The 14,968-nt window shown below is 39.8% G+C and overlaps 1 protein-coding gene across 1 annotated transcript in view; it reads left to right on the top strand.

Moving 5' to 3' along the window:
• LOC106806111 (Golgi pH regulator-like) overlaps window positions 1-14,968 on the top strand; it is a gene marked incomplete in the record, with an annotated part of 27,999 nt that overhangs the window by 2,278 nt on the left and 10,753 nt on the right. Inside the window, 8 exon segments of the mRNA XM_014807968.1 lie at window positions 6,084-6,143; window positions 6,790-6,893; window positions 8,323-8,429; window positions 9,645-9,749; window positions 10,000-10,120; window positions 10,433-10,513; window positions 10,941-11,050; window positions 11,326-11,417. Coding sequence (XP_014663454.1) covers window positions 6,084-6,143; window positions 6,790-6,893; window positions 8,323-8,429; window positions 9,645-9,749; window positions 10,000-10,120; window positions 10,433-10,513; window positions 10,941-11,050; window positions 11,326-11,417 — 780 coding nt within the window.

Raw genomic sequence — 14,968 nt, 5'->3', positions numbered from 1 at the left:
CGTCTGGCACTTGTGCCTAGCGGAGCGAGCTATCGCGTAGAGCGTTTGTGGCTAGCTCGCAGCCTCGCGTGTGCTGTGATGGCCGTGTTTAAAGTGTTGTAATCGAGCTGTTGTTGTTGAGTTATTTGAAGACCAGCATTAAACCTGATCACAATAAATGTTATAGTTCTTGAACGGAACGGAGATCATAAGCAGATAGAGCTGAGTGTTGTATTGAATAATAATTTCGATAAAGTATTATACATTATGTTCAGTGTTCGGACTTCCGCTGATCATAGCGTTTTAGTATTCCTCCCATTAGTGAATCCCCTAGGCATATGAATATTGTGGCTTGGAATTTTTTTAAATTACTGTTGGTTGCCGTATTACACCCCGTCGATCCTCTGTCTTGTTTGCTGAAGTTTTATATAACTCATTCTATATTTGTTTTGTTCATATATTAAATTCTAACCGTTTTGATTCAGCTAATCTGGGGCTAAACCGACCAGGCTCTCCGACTGTTACACGTCGTAGGAACAGTAGCCAATGTAGTGTTAAGCGAGAATGGAACTTGTGGCTAATCTCGAGCATGACTGAGCGATTTTTTAATATTATATTATAACCTCTAATTTCTAGAATATCGTCCATATAATCATTGTCATCTTCTAAAACTACAGACCATCCGCTGACCGCTGTGGAGACGTGCGCCGGGCCTCGAATTTGGCGCACGTCTCCACTGCGGACAGCGCTTCATACTTGAACATCCCCGCTGCCACGTGCGCATATCCCGCGGAACTGCGCGTCTCATCCGCGCGCAGCGCTTAGGATCAACAGCAAAGCTGTGCCACGCAATCTTGTATCATGTCTCTCTGGAATAATTACAATTGCGGAAGGGACAATAAACATTTAAGTACATTTCAAAAAACCTGTAACCAATAGTTCAAGAAGAAATCGAATAGGACAAAAATTTGCTATTCACTAACAATTTTTTTGGTTAGCCATGTAAAATTCGACTTATTTCATCAACTTCTAATACTTAATATGCAACAATTCAGCACATAAACATGGAATATTACTCATAAGGTGTAATTACATTTCCTAAAAATTATGCGGCCTTCTAGTAATGTAGAAATAAACTATGCAAACCGACCACATGATCACTATTAAAATATTGAGCAGGTAATCTATTTCTTAGACCCAACTGATTGAGCTTCATGAGGATTAATGTTAATACGTTTAATTGTACTCTTTTTTGCAGTTAATAGCTTTTCACGAAGAAACAATTTCCCATTTTTCCATTGCCTAATCTCATCATGTTGACTAGATAACACAGAACTGTGGTTTGTGGCTTTTATGAAAGAGCATTTGTGTGTCTTTGATTTTCATCACTAGTTGCCTTGATTTTATAACTTCACTATATATATTGTACAGTGTACTCTGTCATGCTGTAAAATACTAATATGAGGAAAAATTGTTAGAAGCTTTTAATTATCAGCCAAAAAGGAAGTAGTTAAGCAGCTCCACTTTCCTTCTATGAAAACAAACTCCAGTCTGAGTGAACCCAAACGCGTGTGCGCGAGGGTAGGTGTAGGTTTGGGGTTTTCCACTTTGGTGTACAGTTTTCAGCCCACAGTAAATCTTTATACTGTGTTACACGAAATAATCGCTAATTCTGCATTTTTATGGTAAACAGAACAGTGCTAGCAAACAATGCGATAGACACAACAAATCATTGTGGGCGTGTTTAGCACCAACTCTGTGCGATCTTGCCTGAACAAACATTAAAACATCTATGGAATGTCAGAAAGACCGGCAGCGCTTGTAAACAAACGAAGGTAGTTGGTAGCCACATGTGTAGACAAAACAACGAAAATGTTTAAGCTACCAATGTGGGCGTTCCCTATTATTCGCACTAGAACTTTGAAACTGTTAACTGTATTATTTATTTTTTAAAGGCATGCCCTAAATCGCACCAATCAGATATCAGCTGGTCACATTGTGGTTTAATTTAATTTCCACTAATCAGAGCACACCCAGTTACAGCAGGTAGTGATGTTGGGCTTGTTCTCGGTGTGTGTGTGTGTGTGTGTGTGTGTGTGTGTGTGTGTGTGTGTGTGTGTGTGTATTGGGTACCACGCGTATATAAGATAGCCGAGTCGGTTTAGAGTTAGTGTTAGGGTTAGAGATAGGGTTTCTTGGTTGTCCACCGGACAATGTCTCAGACTGGTTAGGTTGTCCGGCGCAAATTCTGGTTGTCTCGGACAACCGGACAACGCTTATTTCGAGCACTGTGACGTCATCACTTCGGTACTCTATAGTACTAGAGCTACCCTAACCCTAACCCTAACACTAATTACAATTTAATTTAAAAAATTAACTAGGCCTAGATTTGTATCAACCAATGGGAGTTGGGAGGTATGCAGGCCCTAGCCGTGAGTTAGCGCTAGGCCTATTCATAATATACTTGTCGGTCCGTAGTGAACTCGCCTCGCCGGCAAAACCGACCTATGCACAGGCCGGCACTTGAAGCGTTTCAATAAAATATATACGCAGGGGTCGTGTGCTGTGCACAGCGACAGTTAAATATATAGCAGGTAAGAAAGCGTGCGCCAGAAATTCGCTCGACGCTCGCTGCATTTCACATGATTACAACACAAATACTCAACCTTCCGACTCCATCTTTGCTGCTAATTGAAGAACAGTGTTCACTTGTTGTAGAAATATTATGTCTCAGTTCGAAACAGAGCTGTGTCACGCAAAATCATGAAGGAAATCATGAATTCTCGCGATCGCTAGCACTGCGCACGTGATGTTAATAAATTTCGTAATCTGGAGACCCCTACCAGCCGTATTCGTGACGTCATTTGTGCGAAAGTTGGAGCCGTCTATGGTATCTATAGCAACGTCCCACTGGCGGCTTTGACGGGGCTCACATGGGAGGCGGAAAGCAGCGTTTTTGTTTCCCAAAATGCAGTGTGCCGCCTGTTCAGAAAACTCTAACACAGGTTGCAGGTGTACACAGAAACGTCTTTCTTTTAATGCTCTAGGCATAACCACATACATCGACACAAGCGTTTCCAGTCACATACTATATCAACTGCGTATAGAGTGCTTATGCAGTAAACAGTGTACACAGTATACACGTAGTTTTCAGTGCTTCACCAGCACTCTCAAATGTACAACTGACTCGGTGACAATCGAGAAACGCCAGCTAACGCCTGAAATCAACGGCGAAGCCGAAACCTACCTGCTAGCTGGCTGAGTCAAGTACAGTGCTCAACTTTTGTTTAGTACAGTAGTCAATCTTTAACACACTCCCCCCGTTGAGACCTCAAAATGAGACTCAACTTAAATGTAAATGAAACACGTAACTGTACGCCAATATATCATGAAACCTTACACGTATCAAATCAATACTAAAGAAACATAGGATTCCGGCTCTCGCATGAATATCTGATATCTCAGTAACTACCGATATTAGTCAAATTAATTCGTGAAACGCTCCGCCCTAATGTCAACATCACCCCCAACATACGAAACATACGACAGGATCTCAATGATTACATTTCCTGCAATTATACAAACAACAGGTGAAAGTGCCGACCCACTAGCTATGCGATGGGTTCCAAGGCACGTCAAATACAAGTACATTTCCCCGTATACCAATGTTTTATAGTGATTACATAATATGATTATTAGGATAACCAAGTATTCAGTTAAGCTCCTTCTCTACTGTTGAGCTGTTGAAATCACTGGGTGTTGACTTGTATTGGTGCCTAACTAACACACGGTGGTGTTACACCAGCTTGCACACCGGGGGCAGAGCAACAGGCTAGCTGGCTGAGTCAAGTACTGTGCTCAACTTTTGTTTAGTACAGTAGTCAATCTTTAACACCGCCTTTAGCCATGTATTTAAGTTCATTAACATCACGTGCGCAGTGCTAGCGGTCGCGAGAATTTCATGATTTCCTTTGTGATTTTGCGTGACACAGCTCTGTTTCGAACTGAGACATAATATTTCTACAACAAGTGAACACTGTTCTTCAATTAGCAGGAAAGATGGAGTCGGAAGGTTGAGTATTTGTGTTGTAATCATGTGAAATGCGGCGAGCGTTGCGAGCGAATTTCTGGCGCACGCTTTCTTACCTGCTATATATTTAACTGTTGCCGTGCACAGCACACGACCCCTGCGTATATATTTTATTGAAACGCTTCAAGTCCCTGTGGACCTATGTGTCGAGATTACCCGCCTGCAGGTCGGTCACCTTATTTTTCCACGTAAAAGACTGTTTTCAATATAATACATGTATATGTATTTGATAAATTGATTTATATCAGAAGTAGATAATAGGGAAGGAGTGTGACTTCAATAAACAAGGGAAATTCGTCATTTACTAGCCTTAGAATACCTACAATTTATCACACGTAACTCAACCAACTTGAGCTCAAATCGTACACGGTAGGGCCTACATTTGCCTAGCATCGTGCGAAATTGTTTCCTTGTATACACCCGCAATCCGGAGATACAGACTAAAACGTACGACACGATTCTCCATTCTGTTGCCAGCAAACCGAATGTATAACCCGCCTAACTTGAAACAAAAGGCAGCTACTAACGACTCTTGCGCACTCTTGTGCCCTCAGCGATGCGGTGTGGACTCCGGCAGGATAGGTCGAATGTATATTGCGCTTAAAAGTGCAGAAAGAATTACTTTCTTAACTTCAGTTTAATCAATCTTGAGATAAGTAATTGCGGAAATGAATTGTCAAACCTACCAATGAAAATTTGCCAGTTTTGCACTGTCCTTGGCATGGCTCTCTCCATCTACGTTACAGTAGTGTCACTAGTGTGCAATGTCGGGATATGGTGGAGCATGCTGGCTTGTGGACGCTGCAGAGCCCGATGGTTGACTGTCAGTCGAAATGTGTTGATCCTCCCCGACATTGAAGAAATCTGTACGTTATACGTGCGTCTGCCTTACTTCTGCCCGCTATCTTGGTCGAAAGTTTGGACGCCGCGTGGCGAAATCGGAATGTACATTTCAATCGATGACGTAACTCATACAGTAGCGCGCCGCGTAGGTGTTATTTGTTTATAAACAATTTAGGCTGACTGACTCTCTCCCTCTCTTTCTCTCTCTCGCCCCCCTCTCTCTCTTCCTCTCTCTCACTCTCTCTCTCTGCAATAAAAAAAATGTTTGCTGAAATGATGTGTACGCAACTGCGTATCTGCATATCTGCGCCTAACAAAGGTGTCACTACGCACGACTGAAATGTTACGTTTATAACCGTAGCAACAGACCTCAGATGAGCCCAGTCGCTCTACGGCATGTGTTAAATAGTTTAGCTTGCCGTATTCAATGTGTAACATCTGTATCATTTGTATCACGATACGGACGCTGCGTATCGATTATCGTATTGTGGGCTGCTGTATTACTATTCACCGATGTATCTACCCTAGTATACGGATACCGTTAGTTAGACCCTAGTATACTCTTATACGGTACCCAAAATAATTATCTTATATTTTACATGGTACACATTACGTTGTACTTTTAGCATTCAAGTTTTGGTATTAAAATTTCAACATTCGTTCACTATATATACTCTGCAAATTTCATGAAGCAAAAAGATAAACAAATAATCTGCAATCGCTATTCGACTGGGACACAGAAAACCTAAAACAACATACTTTACTTGGTGCAGCACTGGCTGTGCATGCCCGAAATCTTATCAAGAATTGTGATGCTCTGCAGACTAGAACGACACTCATGTTTAGTTGTACAGAACATCAAGAGTGGGAGATTGTTTTTATTTATTCTTTTGGTTAGTCGACTCCAGAGTATGTGGTTGAACTTGTGGAACTAACAAATTGCAATAACATGTTAATTTCATATTTAAATTCATTTGTCAAAATATATTAATTTTATGGGCACTTGAGAGCCAAGCAAAACCAAATACGTTGTCATCGTTGTATATAAGTTGAATTTTCTTATGTTGTGTCCTTCCTTTTGGGTGGTTTTATTTATAGTTGTTTTTCTGCCTATATATTGTCGGGTTGGCTGACTGACATAGTTCTTATCTCTTGTGGTTGTTTTTTGCAGGTCATGTTTTTTGTTGGTGGATGGGTATTTTTTGTGAAGCAACTGTTTAAAGATTATGAGGTGAGTTCAGTCCCATTTTATCGAGTTAAATAAAGGAGGGTTTTAGCATTTATGTTCATGAGAACCCTATTATAATAGAAATAAATAATTCGAATCATAGTATTTTATTCACACAATTATTATACTTTACACTAAATATACATCAGCACTTTTGTTATATTTTATATATTATAATTGTACTACGTATATAGAAAATGAATAAATGTATTACCTATCTGGGGAAATCAGTATAGTATACAGATACTTTTTATATTCATTTAATTGCTATCTCGGTTTTTTGTTACACACAAATTTATTGCAATTTTTGTTTGCCATTGGTAGTATCATTGTATGTGGCAAATGTGTTGTTTGAGACGTGATGCGAAAGTTTCTTGGAATCACAAGTTTCCTTTTGTGACAGTTTTATTTGACACGAACCAAAAAACTTCAACATTACACATTCCAATATTGCTGTAGAAGATTCACGCTATTGACGGGCTCTACTTGTGATTGCTCAAATGGAACCATGCAAATTAGTAATATTTAATATATTGTTGTAATATTGATAGTTAATTTTATGTGACTATAATTCTATGTCTAATTTTGTAAGTATAAGGATAGCATGGGACACACGTGTGTTGGTTTATCTTGTTTGCTTCTATTGTAGATCCACAACATGATAGTTCAGCTACTGTTCTCAGTGACATTCTCCTTGTCCTGCAGTATGTTTGAACTAATCATTTTCGAAATTGTTGGCATTATGGATTCCAGGTAAAAACACATGTCAGTGTATATTTATTTATTTTATTATTTATTAGCTCATCTGACATAGTCAGCATATCATGAGCATGCGTCCGTCCGTCCGTCCGGCTGTCCGTGCGTCCGTCAACAGTTGGGCACAAAGCTAAACGGCTCGATGTACGGATTCGAAAGTCTGGACGTGGGGGAGTAATCCGAAAACAAGTTGGGATGTCGAAGCTTGGGGTCAAAGGTCAAAGGTCAAGAGGTGTAAAAGTAGGGGGAACATTCCCTCCTTAAACTGAAGGTATATGGAGAAATGCAGAATTGCGCGCACAAATCTAAACGGCTCGACTAGGCTCGTGATAGTCGGTGTATAGCATCATGGTAGGAAAAGCCATCACTGTGCCGAAATTGGAGATCACAGGTCAAAGGTCAATGGGGCACAGGGCAGATTTTAGACATTTTCTGAGGACATGGTCTGACGGAGCGATTGAAAACTTTTGTTTCAGCGGTGACCTATCATTTTTATGGCTTTATTGAAAGGACCATGAAATTTACTCGCTGACATGCGAAGAGTAAGTATCGGATAACCTTTTGACCCTCAAGAGGAGGGTTAAACATGGATTTGTGTACTTTAGAAAGAATTTGACTGCCGGGTTTGCTAGTAGAATCTATACATGCCTGGACGTATGAGGCTACAATGTCACAGTGAAATTTCAAAAGCTAAATTTGGTTGAAGAAGGTTTATGCTCTTAAATCGTATAATTTCTATGGCATTCTGTACTTCAGTGTGTTACATGTAAATTATTCACTGCCAGTAGCCACTGCCAGTGCATGTGGTGGTGATAGTACTGTGTAGTTTTTGCTTGCGTTAATTAGTTACAGGTGGCAGCTCTCTATTTCAGCTGTAGGCTTGCGTAGGTAAATGGATGAGTGCTTACCTATTCTGTCTTGCAAATAGTTGTTGCTATTACGTACGATGGGAGCTTCCATCTTTCATCTTAAGACACTTAAACGTACGCGCCATCTTGTGGCAACTTTCATAACGATCCCAACGAATATTTCCTTCGAGAAGGTTCCTGATACCATCCCTGTGCCTTCCACTATTTCGGCGTGTATGTGAACACATTTGGGACTAACAGAGTTTACTAGAATCCCACCACTCCACCACAGAGTCACCGCAGTAGACGTGAGATGAGCGCTGTTGCTCTGCTGAACTTGTTTATTAATTTAAAGACAGTAGGGCCCTACCCTACATTTGTAACAGATATGTCAACATGAGCTTGCAAGCTCTTCACCGTAAAATAAAGACAATATATATGTACAATTACGAATACAACTGTATACAGTTATTTAGAAAGAAGAAGCACATATATCATGCACTAAAATGTAACCGTCTAAATTGTGAGCTCCATGGAGGTGCATAATAGGTATAACTTTTGTTCTTACATTTCTTTAGTTCTCGCTACTTCCACTGGAAGCTGGGACTATACATGATGTTGGTCACTGTAATTGTCCTGCTGCCTTTCTACATTGCATTCTACATTTTCAGCAATATCAGACTTGGTATGTAATATCTTGGTAATATCTAGTGCATGCATTCGTGCGTGCGTGCATGCATGTATGTATATTTTATTTCCTTCTCTTAAGCGGCCCATACACGCACAAAATCATTGACAATAATATTGTCAATAATGAATATGACAATATTATTGATCGTTAGTGGGTAATATTGAAGGCAAATTTTGACTTGCGTAATATTCTGACGGAATCAAAACCCAGTACATATTTATTGAAGGTTGTGCAATGTGCAATATTATTGTGTCATTGGTGGCACATAATCAGAATATTGTGCAATATCTCATTCTGAAGTCAGGCAGCAAAGAGTTATCCTTCTATATTTACACACAATTTGTAAATGTTGACAAATAGTAGGTGTACATTTCACCGTGTAGCCATGCACTGCTGTTATCTTGGTGCATGTATTTCGGTTAAATTGAGGGCTGTCTGATCAATCTAATGAATCTGATCAATCTGATCAATCTTGATATCAATCCTTCGTTCTATGAACCATCTCTTGGCCCATTTCCTTTTTCTGCACTGTCTCTTGGGCCTATCAAGTGCAAAAGCCAGCGCAAGGGCAACGCTAGGATCCATGTCTGTTCACCTTCAGCATCAGAGCACAAATGACGATATTTCACAATATTGTTGTGCCGTTGGTGGCCAACAGAATTTCTTGTCAATAATATTGTACTAATATTATTGTCAATGATATTGTGCGTGTATGGGCCGCTTTACTCTCTCTCCATCTGTCTCTTCCTTCCACCTAAGCTCCACCATACCCTCCCTTTTTCACTCTTTCTCTCCATTTGGCCTACCCTCACTCCCTCTTTCTTTCTCTCTCTCTCTCTTTCTCTCTCTCTGTCCACCTCTCCCTCTCTCTGTGTCTTTCTGTCTCTCTCGCATCGATTCCATCCCCACTTCCTTCCATTCCTTCCTCCTTGTCCGTCCGCCTGTCTGTCTGTCTGTCTGTCTGTCTGTCTGTCTGTCTGTCTATCTGTCTGTCTGTCTGTCTGTCTATCTGTATGTTTGTCTCCCTCACTCCCTCACTCCCTGTCTGTCTGTCTGTCTGTCTGTCTGTCTGTCTGTCTGTCTGTCTGTCTGTCTGTCTGTCTGTCTGTCTGTCTGTCTGTCTGTCTGTCTGTCCCTCAGTCATGTATCATCAACGTGTATTGCTTTTTTAATAATTTTAATAATTTTGCATGTTTTTCTTTGTTCTAGTGAAGCCCAAGATGGTATACTTGCTGACGTTTGCTTCGTGGCTGATATTCATGTACTTTTTCTGGAAAATAGGAGAGCCATTTCCAATTCTGAGCCCGAAACATGGTGATGCACAATTTGAAATTCATTTTAGTTCCACTGCAGTATTATCCTATTTCTAAGGTTCATTAAAAATTTAAGTATTTGCTTTCTTGCATGTCAGAAAAATTGTTGACTAATTACAAATACTAAACCCGAATGGGTTGGATATCTTAAATTATTATTTTTTGAAGAATATCTAGCATAGGCTATTTACCATCTGCTATCTTTATGTGATCCACATCATTAATATGTCATTTTACTTTTGTTTTCCTAGGTATATTTTCAATAGAGCAAGGGATTAGCCGGGTTGGTGTGGTGGGAGTCACTATCATGGCGGTGCTGTCAGGATTTGGTGCAGTAAACTGCCCCTACACCTACATGTCCTACTTTGTTAGGTATGCATACACATTTTAGCAGATAATAGGTGTGTTACAGATATCAGGAGTACAAATTACAGTTTTGCATTATTAGATAGAAATCCACATTTTTTAACTTTTGCTGTTGCTGCAGGATGGTAAATCTATTGTGATAAAATGTGTAATTACAGAGCTGACTTCCAGTTAACTCAATGATAACTTATGAATGATTGGAAACAACATCAATTGTTTCTAATATTAAATCAAAAACCTTTTTACTTTTTACCTGGTTATGTTTGAAATGCCACTAGTGTTGTTTATTCAACGCCGATCTCTTGCTCATACTCATAGGCACGTAACAGACAAAGACATAGAGTGTATAGAAAGGAAGCTTATGCAAACAATGGACATGATTCTCAACAAGAAAAAACGGTGAGAGTTCCCCGTATGCTGTACCATCACTAGAACCATGGTCTGTGACCATGCTATCAATTTCTTGTCAAAGTATTCATGTTGTCAACTGAGAATAGTTTACAACCAAAATATACTATCACTCAGCTGTATTTTGATCGTCAAAACTTGAAATGTATTGCTGTTGTACTAAGGCTGTTCAGATGTGTTGGAGAAACTTCATCACAGCAGCAATGAAATTCATTGTAACAATAATTTCACTTTTTTTCAATATTTTCACAATAAGTAATTCTAGGCATGTAGTTGCGATAATTCACTCTCTGCCTAAATGGGTGGCTGCAAACTGCTAATATCATTGCTGCTAGTACCATCTGGTATCACTGTGTCAGCAAATGTGTAATTTTGTCTCTATGTTTTTTACTTAGTGAATTGTATTTTGTCTACATAGAATGGCATTAGTAGCTAGAGATATGCTTCAGTCTGGAGTAGGAGGACAGACATCTGGTGGGATCTGGGGCATGCTGAAAAGTGCTGCCACCTTGCGACTACCAGGGGAGAGTATCCTTTGATGTATGAGCTGTAAAGCCACAAAACATGTATCTACTGTGTGGGTACTATTAATAATACACTGATAAATCATATTGCAACAGTAAGAACACATAAAATGTAATTTTAATAATAATAATAATAATAATAATAATACAATAATAATAACAGCAATGATTAGATATACTGTTCCTTGAAATTACCAAAAGATGTATGAATAGGTTTGACTCATTTTCATTAACTTATATGTTCTCAATTTTTGTTTACCTTGACTTTATGATCACATGGAGACACAACATTAGTTCAGCAAGAAATTCTAGCATATGAAGAGGTCAGTCGGCAACTGTTCCTTGAGACTGCAGACTTGCATAACATGAAGGTGTGAGCATACCAGATGACTCGTCTTCCTATTCTGTAAAAAGTACCCAATGGTCTCCTTAAACAAGCAGTTACACGAGATGGCAGACGGTTCAATATAATGCAATGTCCTTCATGGAGTAGTATAACAGCTATAGCTAAAAAGGAGCTTGGGGGGATTATTGTCAGAAAGATGTTCTTTGTAAATATTATACTCTTCATCAGTTTTCTTGTTCTAAATGTTATAAAAGTTTAACCATTATCTTGGAACTGTTCTGTTTCTATTTTCTAAGAGTGGCCTCTGGTCTTTGTTGTAAGAGCCTCACAGCAGGTTATAGGTATCACTAATGTCAATTCAGGTTGGACTAGTCCTACCTGTAAGAAGAGGTAAACAGAAGCCCATGCACTAAACACGTCAGTTACCAATGCAGTCCATGCACGATAAATTTCTGGAATTACATTATTGTAACAGGAGAAGTGCTATGTTATGGCTGATCGTATATATTCGATGTAAGCAGTGTTCAATTTTTGTAATGTTAGTATAGCTCATAGGGTCTATGTCCCCCAGGGTACTGCCGGAACGTACCCTGTAACTAATCTGATATGGTTAGGCGTTAGGGAGTAGGCGTAGGCGACTCCGCTAGACTTGTTAGTGGATGAGGCGAGTACGATCCGGCATATTAGATATACCAGGTACGTTCCGGCTAATACCGGACCGTACCCAGGGGTACGTTCCGGCAGTACCCTGGGGGACATAGACCCTCTCAGTATTAGTATGGCCCCTGCTATTAGGTTGCTGCAAAATCATATCAAAACTGAACAGTGCATACTGAAAACTAGGCTCTGTGAGTTGTTTTGTTTCGCACTAACCACCACATGCTAATTAATAGAGTCCATTAGGCTTCTTCTATGAGTGACATTTTTCTTAATATTGCAGGGCATGTATTTTCATATCATCCGTTCTTCTTATGCGAATGAACATGCCAGCAGAGTATAGGTAAGATCGAAGTTGATCGTATATTCCTGTCTTGAAGTGTTTGTACTGTGTAGCATAGGGATTGCTAGGAAAGAGCAATGTGTCCTTATAAAGAAAATTCTGGTAGCATAACCTACCAGAATAGACCAGTTCCTATACTGACTGTGTTTAGTTTTCGTAAATAATGAAATGCCCGGCCGAATGCTAGACTGGTACCCGTCTCAGACACCTCACTCCGGCAAGTATCCTTCGCTACAATGACGAGCTGTTTAGTGTAGGCGTGTGAAACTGTCGACGCGGGTACCAGTCGAGGCCGATGCCAAATTGCATGCAGTGCACCTTCATGAACTCTCTCTTCGTGCACCTTCAGAACACTCCAGGGATACTCGTAGATTGAGGCGCCAATGAGCGAGAGCGCCATCTTGTCGTGGAGTTTGGGCCAGATGCGATGAATTTCTGCATTTTCCTTTGCGTGATTATATGTTTGGCGGCAGGCACGTCAACTTTCGAAATCCTCCAACATTTTTAACTTTCTTCCATAAGGTCACATTGTTTTATGCATTTAGGAAGGAAGGTAAATACTAGTGCATTTCGGTAATAATTTCACATCTTGCTCTATAGTATATTTATAAATTTTTCTTCTTCTGCCACATGATATATTCCCTCATTCAATGAACCTACATTTCAGTTCGGAATCTTATCATATCGTTATAACGCTCTCGTATATTCATTTAATTAAATCCCCATAGGTATGAATATTTGGTGCAGTTTTTTGATACTTGGTTGCCTATTTAAGATCTCCTTCTCTAATCCTTCTTTGTTGGTGAATTATTAACCATTGATTTGTTTTGTTCATATAAGAATTCTAATTCTTTTGATTCAGCTAATCTGGGAGCATGATGAGCGGATTTTTTTGTTACTTGTTTTATAATCTCCAATTCCTAGAATATTGTCGCATATATAATCATTGGTCATCTTCTAATAACTACCAGACCAATCCGCTGACCGCTGTGGAACCCCACGTGCGGCGCGGCCTCGAATTTGGCCGCACTCTCCACTGCGGACAGCGCTTCATACTTGAACATTCCCGCAGCTGCACGTGCGCATATCCCAGGGAACTGCGGCGTCTCATCCAGCGCGCAGGCGCCTTAGGATTCACAGCAAAATGCTGTGGGCCACGCAACTCTGTATCATGTCTCTCTTGGAATAATTACAATTGCGAGAAGGAAGCAATAAAACATTTAAGTAGCATTTCAAAATATCGCTGTACCATATTAATGAAGAAATCGAATGGACAAAAATTTGCTATTCACTATAAATTTTTGGTTAGCCATGTAAAATTCGACTTATTTCATCAACTCTAAATACTTAATATGCCAACAATTCAGCACATAAAACATGGAATAATACTCATAAGGTGTAATACATTTTCCCTAAAAATTATGGCGGCCTTACTAGTAATGGTAGAAATAAACTATGGGCAAACCGACCACATGAATCAGCTATTAAAATATTTGAGCAGGTACTATTTCTTAGACCCAACTGATTGAGCTCATCGAGGATTAATGTTAATAGCGTTTAATTGTACTCTTTTTTGGAGTTAATAGATTTTCACGAAGAAAACAATTCCACATTTTACATTCGCCTAATCTCATCATGTTGACTAGATAACACAAAAAGAACTGTGGTTTTGGCTATTTATGAAAGAAGCATTTGTGTGTCTTTGATTTTCATCACTAGTTGGCCTTGATTTTAATCATTCACTAATATATTATTGTAACAGTGTACTGCTGTCATGCTGGTAAAAAATACTAATATGAGGAAATGAAATTGTTAGACAGCTTTTAATTATCAGCCAAATAAGAAGTAGTTAACGCAGCTCCACTTTCCTTCTATGAAAACAAACTCCAGTCCTGAGTGAACCCAAACGACGTGTGCCGAGGGTAGGTGTAGGTTTGGTGGTTCCACTTTGGTATACAGTTTTTCAGGCTCTATCTAGTAAAATCTTTATACTGTGTTCACGAGAATATTATCGCTAATTCTGCATTTTTATGTTAAATCAGATACAGCTGCTAGCTAAAACAATTTGCGATAGACACAGACAAATCATTGTGGGCGTGTTTAGCACGCACTCTGTGCGGATCCTGCCTGAACAAACATTAAAAACATCTATGGAATGTCAGAAAAGAACCGGCAGCGCTTGTAAACAAACGAAGGTAGTTTGTAGCCACATGTGTTAGACAACAACGAAATTGTTTAAGCATCCGAATCGTGGCGTTCTCCTATTATTCGCACTAGAACTTTGGAAAACTGTTTAACTGTATATTTATTTTTTAAGGCATCCCTAAATCGCACCAATCAGATATCAGCTGGTCACATTGTGGTTTAATTTATTTCCACTTAAATCAGAGGCACACCCCAGTTAATGCAGCGGTAGTGATGTTGGCTTGTCTCGTGTGTGTTGTGTGTGTGTGTGTGTGTGTGCGTGCGTGCGTGCGTGCGTGCGTGCATGCGTGCGCGCGGTGTGTGTGTGTGTGTGTGGGGTGTGCGTTGCATGCCGTGGCGTGTGTGCGTGCAGTAATTGTGAGGTCTCAGTA

This window comes from Priapulus caudatus, unplaced genomic scaffold, assembly GCF_000485595.1.
Source record: "Priapulus caudatus unplaced genomic scaffold, Priapulus_caudatus-5.0.1 Scaffold7, whole genome shotgun sequence".
In the NCBI taxonomy this organism is placed as follows: domain Eukaryota; kingdom Metazoa; phylum Priapulida; class Priapulimorpha; order Priapulimorphida; family Priapulidae; genus Priapulus; species Priapulus caudatus.
This window is presented reverse-complemented; position numbering and strand designations above follow the sequence as displayed.